Below are 6726 nucleotides of genomic sequence, written 5' to 3'. Positions count from 1 at the left end.
AAAGACTACTTCCGGGTTGTTACCGGACCAAATAGATTGGGAACAAGATCAACCCTCTCACACCGAAACTACAACGCATGTGAACGCCCTCTCAACGTCACGATTGATTCATTGAAAATTACGAATGTGTATTTATTGTATTTTAATAAAACAATTATAATCAATCGTCAGCTAAAACTACACTGTACAAACGCTGTCTCGTCTGTCATATAAGTTCATATAAATTTGGCATGGCATAACCGGAAATCTCATTCTCTTGTCTCATCACGTTTATCTTTGTTTATGTCAGTGCGGAAACTGAATGGCTCCTCGACTCGAGGACAAGGATATCGATATTTTACCTTATTTTATTTTCATCACTTTTACGTTCATTCGGAGGTCAACTGGGATTCCTATATGTAATTTAAGAATGATGTAAATTACCTTTTTGTTTTGTTTCATTTTGCCGGTGAAACTAAGGGATTGATAACAGGATTGTTGACCTACTTTAACAATTACTGCACTTAAACTAAAAATGTGATGATACTCCACATAACAGTCTATTTAAATTTGGGGTTGTCCTATCACTTTAGCAAGTGGTTGTGGGAATGTCAAAAGACAGGCACCCAGCCGTACTAATGGCAACTAAGTTTCGCGTGTATGTAATGTGAAATACCGCGTACAGAAGTTTTTCGCCGGTATGTAATGTGAAATACAGCGTACAAAAGCATGTTTTGTGCGTTCAAAAATGTGTTCCGCGTGTAAAAAACCGTCCGCACACACGCACAAGATTGTTTTGACGCTTGCGCGTCTCTTCTCCGCTACGCGTACAACGCTGATTCACACAAGCAATACAGGCGTGGCAATTGTGCAAAACAATCTTGTGCGTGTGTGTTGACCGTGGACATACACACGAAACACATTTTTGTACACGGTATTTGACATTAAGATGACGTAATTGTGGCATCAATCAAATGCCATAGTAAAGGTTCTCAAATTAGGCCCTACTATCTTGTGTCCCCAGCGTCTAATGAAATAACTGATTATGCTACGTTTTTGGAATTTGAGATTTTAAAAAGTGTTGCCCTTGTTCATGTGTCAAAGAACCTTTTGTATCAAACATGTTTTGTGTTTAAGAACTGTTACTGATGACTTTAGTGGCATGACATTTTCTTTTCAAGGTCAGGGTTCAGTTACCACTGGTGGTTGCCGATGGCTGTGGGTGTCATGTTTGTGGGTCTCCCATACACCATCTCCCTGACTGCCCAGTTGATGCTTGGCTGGCCCACCAAACCTGGCTATAAAAAGTACTTAGAAGCTGTAAAACCAAGGTAACTTCAAAACAGCTATGTTTACTCTGGTGAAATACAAAGTTTGATTCCTTCTGACCGGACACTTTCTTTCTCAACCAGGCGAATTTACGGTATTACAAGAGCTGTGTTGGAGTCATTGAAATGCCTGCAATATGGGAGACTTTACTTGCAGCTGAAGTCATGGTACGAGAATGACAAGAACAGAATGCATTATGAAAAGGTGCGCTTTCTATACTTTAGTCTTGTTTTTTTTGTTTGTTTTTTTTTCAAAAATTCTAAAAAAAAAAAAAAAAAAAAAAACTGTAGTTCTTTTTATGGTGTGAGGCACACTTCCTCTGGGTAGCACCCAAGACTCAAGTGGAGATGCAGCAGCTTGATTAAAAAAAAAACATCCATCCAATTTTTGTAGCCGGTGCACCCTGGACTGGTTGCCAACCATTCCAAGCACGTGAAATACTTGAAAACACACAGGAGTGCCTGAACCTTCATTCAAATTCAGAACCTCTCAGCTGTGAAGCAGACCTGCGAAGCACTCCTAGACCATGCTGCCTGAAGAAAAAAAATATTTAAAGCTCCCAACTAAGCTGGCTTGAACTAGACATGAAGGGTTGGTCGATGCAGAATCCTCCACAGCAACGTGGTCCACCTCAGAGCTTGTCCTGGTCGGTTTGTCCATAATGCAACAGCCTTACTTCAATCATCGCCATTTAGCAGGAGGGGGAGAGGGAGAGGATTGGAGAAGCAACAGTTGAAAAAAAAAAGGCCAAAATCTTGATGTCTGGGTTGTAAGGCAGCGCAAGGTGCAATTTGAAAACTAGGTGCGGTTTCACTGAATACAAGATTGTAAAAAATTGTTTTACGTTGAGATTTAAACATTCCTATAGAGGTAGCTGCTCTAATATCCCCAGGTAGAGCAGTCCAGTGCCCAAATAGAGGATGCTCTACATTGTAGTCACCAAAAGACCAACCGGCATGTTGCAAGCGTAGGTCTCGGTATGGAACATATTTTTGAAAAATATTTATAAATATTCTTCTTTACCTTTATTGGTCATCGGAAAATGCTTCTGCGTTCATCTCTTTAAAGGGAATCACATTCGGTCGCCGTGGGAACAAGCTTGACCTGTACCGCCCTCCCTCGTTGTCTGAAGATAAAGCAGTGCCACCACCCTTGGTGGTATTTGTCTATGGCGGTGCCTGGTGCTCCGGAGAACGATACGTTTACTGTCTGCTGGCCCAACACCTGAGCAAAGAACTCAATGCAACTGTCATTTGTCCTGACTACACGACTTATCCAAAGGTCAGAACCCTAAACCTTCCTCCACTCTCCGAGACTGAAATGTGAAGAGTTATGAATTGAAACATAACTTTATGAAAGAATAGCCTAAGTATGGTACTGAGCACAGATTTCTTCTGGTTGCCAGATGAATGTTTTAGGGATGGTACAAGATATTGCAGACTGCCTGATTTGGACTCAAGAGAGTGGACCAGAGTTCAACTTTGACAAAGTAAGAAAAATTTAAAACTGTTATTCGTCACGACATACAGACTTATTTCACTCAATACAGTATTGCATAGTACTTTTTTCCTCGATGGATATGAATAGCCAAGACAGCCATCATGTATCTGAAGGGACACACTGGATTTTCTCATACGCCAGTGGTGGAAAGCACATTAAGATGTTGCGCCACCCAGTGTTGAAGTTGGTAAATTACTGTTTCATCAGTTTTGGATTGGCAAGTCAAACGTGATCATTTCCAAAATAGAACTAATCTCTACTAGAAGGCAGGCATTCCTTAGTTGCACTCACACTGGGTCTGATACTGCCTTATACTACGTGAGTAAGACAAATACAGTATGTTTTTGCGGCTATGGAGCGATGTGCAGGACAAACATAGTACCTCAATAATGTTACAATTTTGAGTGAGTTGATTTTTCCGAAATAAAAAAGAACAAAATTAGTTCTTGTTCTGATTGTTGGTTTCTTGGTCAGCAGTTTTGTGGCATCCTTGAATGGTAATTTTTATACTAGAGAGCTCTTTGCACTGTAAAAACGACAGTATGTGGTTATTTTATTGTTTGGTTCAAGTAGGTCGGCACGATATTGGAATAACATGCGACATGCGGTATGGATGTTGACTATAGCGGTGTTGATGTTGCGATATTTAACATTTACCAAAAGAAATGACATTTTTATCATCTAATGAAAGAAATATTTTTTCATGCTGCAAAATAAGCAAACTCAGTGTGTGTTCTTAGCAAATTAATTGTAATGTCCAACTATTGGTCAAATTCTGATAAAAGCATACAATTTCATAAGACAATTATTGCATGTCTTTGCGATATGCATATTGCATAAGCCATTATCATGATATTGATTTTTTTTCGATATATTGTCAACCCTAGCTTCAATTTCAAACCCTTTATTGTTGGGTTGGGATAGTCAATCTTTAAAACCTGCATTGAAAATGCAATTATCAAAAATGAAGTATATTAAGATCATGTATTTTGCACGTATTTCGTCCATATTTAAAATAGATTTTTTTTTTTATACATCTGGTTAGGATGGCCTTATGTGGCCCCCCAGTAGTGAAAAATGTTGGCCCTGCCCAGCATTTAAGTTGCCCGTCCTGTCATAGATGAACAAAATTGTAAATGTAGGTGCATTTATTATGTAAATTAGCCCCGCTGCTTGGTCACAGTGTGACGAAAGTGCCGAACAACTCGCTCAAGACACACAGAGATGTTCCACTGTACACTAAATGTTCCAAGGGAAACCGCATCTTGTAGTGTGCACGCAAAATAGAAGACGGTCTACACAAGCAACAATAAAAATTGTATTGCGGAATCACATCAGCAGCCATCATGGTTGTTTATTAATGTCTCAAGGGACGCCCCATTGGTGGTCTCATTAAACTCTATTAGTTATACAGTTGTGACTCGCCTATCCACTGTCAAAGCAAATCAACATGAGCTTGCAAATTGGGCTGGTTTTCGGAGTCGCTTTTAGCATAACGCATTTCTCAAAATTTCTCTATCCAAAGCAGAAGCCTTATTAATGGTGTTGGGAGAAAAAATAGCTTTTATCATGTCTTGCATATCAACAACATTTACTCAGCGGAGGAGTATAAGCCCCTTTTTCTTTTTGTCTTTTGCAGGACAATGTCGTTTTAATTGGCCATTCGGCGGGTGCGCATTTGTGTGCACTGACCACGCTGTTTCTCATCGATGCAAAGGAAGAGCTTTTCATTGAGGCGAGCAAGCAGCGGGACCTTGTGTCGGCGATTAAAGGAGTCATCGGTAAGAATCTTGTTTTTAACAGAATCAAGTTTCTATTACAAACAAAATTCCTAAAGAACCAATTTCAACATCCATCCATTTTCTGTACCGCTTATCCTGTTGAAGGTTACGGGGAGGTTCAACTTTCAGTTCAATCCGTAGTAAACAAGCAATCAAACAGTTATTTTTTCCATAAAATGTCCCTTTTAAAGCGGAAGTCAACCCAAACATATATTTTTTCAAGAATATGTTCTATGCAAATGTGGGCAATGTGATTAATATGAAATATGAGTTAAGGAGCAAAATTCACCCGGTTTTAGCCATCTCAGGGGGCGGCCATTTTGTCACTTCTGTCGACTGAAAATGACATCACAAACCAACAGGGCTCAGATAACAACCAATCACGGCTCACCTGTTTTCTGAAGCTGAGCCGTGATTGGTCGTTATCAGAGCCCTGAGGGTCTGTGATGTCATTTTCAGTCGACAGAAGTGACAAAATGGCCACCCCCAGAGATGGCTAAAATGGGTAGTTTCCTCATATTCCACAAACGCATTATTAATCAGAATGCTGTGTTTCAACTAATGGGCCTGCATAGAACATATTCTCAAAAAAAATTACTCTAGAATGTAACTCACCTCATTAATATTTACACTGGTTAACTTATTTTTACACTTGTAGTTAAGAAAGTTGTCGAATGTCACTCACGTATTTACCATTACAGTATTGGAAATGTGAAAAAATATGTCATTTGGTCATTGTCAATGAATCTATTGATGGAAATTGCTTGTGACTGATTTTTTTAAACAGGTCTCAGTGGCGTGTATAACATTGTGGATCATTATGAGCACGAACAGAAGCAAGGAGTGGAATATGTCTCGGCCATGCACAAAGCCATGAACGGAGTGGAGAACTTCCCATATTATTCCCCCACGCACTTGCTGAGGATGTTCAACCAGGACAAACTGGGCAGGTGATGCCAAGCAGCAATATTTCATGTCACCTTGGTGACGACACTTTTTGAAAGACTCATTTCTCCTTCTTTCAGAGTGCCGCCATTTACTTTGATCCATGGGAAAAGGGACGTCATGATTCCGGCAGAAGCTTCCGCCAAGTTCTCTGAGCTCCTCACTTCACTGTCCGTGAAGGCGTCGCTCTACATGTTGCCCGCCGTGGACCACATGGGGATAATTATTGACATGATGGTGGCCGAGCGACGCTTCTACCACACCATCTACAGCTGTATTAAACACGAGTACCGGAAACTTGTTGAAGTCAGCTGACCTCACAGATTGCAAGAAAGTTTATTTTTGTAATTTTCTTGGCTTTTTAAATAATTTTATATTACAACTTTTGACGTGTGGCTTTATATCTTGTCAACCAAAGGTAGAAAAGCGCTATACAAGTGAGAGCCCAATCAGGATTTCAATACATTTCATATCATTTATTTGTGCTGAATTATGAATCTGTTATTAATGAAATCCAATACTGTCATTAAAAGTACAGTATATGGTCTAGTTTTCATCCTGAAATGTAATTACTGTAGATAGCCTAGTGGCACTATTTTATTATTATTAAAAAAAAAAATAATAATAATCTCTGTGCCTTACTATTACTTTTGATGATAATGGTATGATCAGACCGATCATAATTGTTTTGCTCTAAGTTCAAATATAGTTCCACTGAGCTAGAAGTTTAAACGTTGAAACAAAGCAAAAATGTTGCACCTGGGATGAATATAAAGTTTTGACATTTAAATTATTTAAATATACTTATGATTATGGTGAGCTTGTGTATTTATTTAATGAAGACAGTCTACAAAATACAATGAATAAAGATCATATTTGGATATTACATCAAAGTTTGTGTGATGAAAAATTATTACAACGGTTAAATCTTAATATATCATGTAATGGACGTATTCATCTTATTTGATATTCTGTTCAGATTTGCTGGAGATGGGGCCTATCTGAGCTGACCATGGGCAAAGGTTCACATTTTATTTTAATATATATATTTTATTAAAAAATTGCCTGAAATGTCATTATTTATTCATTTATTTAGACCGTTCAAATAGAGAAATGGGCGTGGTTACCTAATCCAATTTTGCCATTGACAATGGGGCACAGGAGTCCAGTGAACTTCGCTGGCAACAGGTGA

At 38.9% G+C, this 6726-nt stretch overlaps 1 protein-coding gene across 2 annotated transcripts; it reads left to right on the top strand.

The window, feature by feature from the left end:
* Positions 1-262: 262 nt before the first annotated feature.
* LOC147147405 (uncharacterized) lies at positions 263-6427 on the top strand. 2 transcript variants are annotated; one of them, XM_086032166.1, is made up of 8 exons: positions 263-414; positions 1161-1310; positions 1392-1512; positions 2377-2589; positions 2714-2797; positions 4448-4589; positions 5377-5539; positions 5615-6427. In XM_086032166.1, exons 1-8 carry the CDS (start codon positions 302-304, stop codon positions 5847-5849), a joined length of 1221 nt encoding a protein of 406 aa, XP_085888292.1. In that variant the 5' UTR covers positions 263-301; the 3' UTR covers positions 5850-6427. The 2 variants fall into 2 exon arrangements, with proteins under 2 accessions (XP_085888292.1, XP_085888291.1); XM_086032165.1 differs by having other exon boundaries at positions 287-398.
* Positions 6428-6726: the final 299 nt, after the last annotated feature.

Source organism: Filicampus tigris, chromosome 5, assembly GCF_054856515.1.
Source record: "Filicampus tigris isolate MCC_2025a chromosome 5, RoL_Ftig_1.0, whole genome shotgun sequence".
NCBI classification, from domain to species: Eukaryota; Metazoa; Chordata; class Actinopteri; order Syngnathiformes; family Syngnathidae; genus Filicampus; species Filicampus tigris.
The sequence above is the reverse complement of the archived record's forward strand: the minus strand, read 5'-3'. Positions and strand labels throughout refer to the sequence as shown.

Bases quoted from the DNA above. Each gene is read 5' to 3' on its own strand.
- LOC147147405 (XM_086032166.1), top strand. From the start codon at position 302: ATGGCTCCTCGACTCGAGGACAAGGATATCGATATTTTACCTTATTTT. The intron at 1,311-1,391 runs GTAACTTCAAAA...TTTCTCAACCAG, and splicing joins TTAGAAGCTGTAAAACCAAG to GCGAATTTACGGTATTACAA. The intron at 4,590-5,376 runs GTAAGAATCTTG...TTTTTTAAACAG, and splicing joins GGCGATTAAAGGAGTCATCG to GTCTCAGTGGCGTGTATAAC.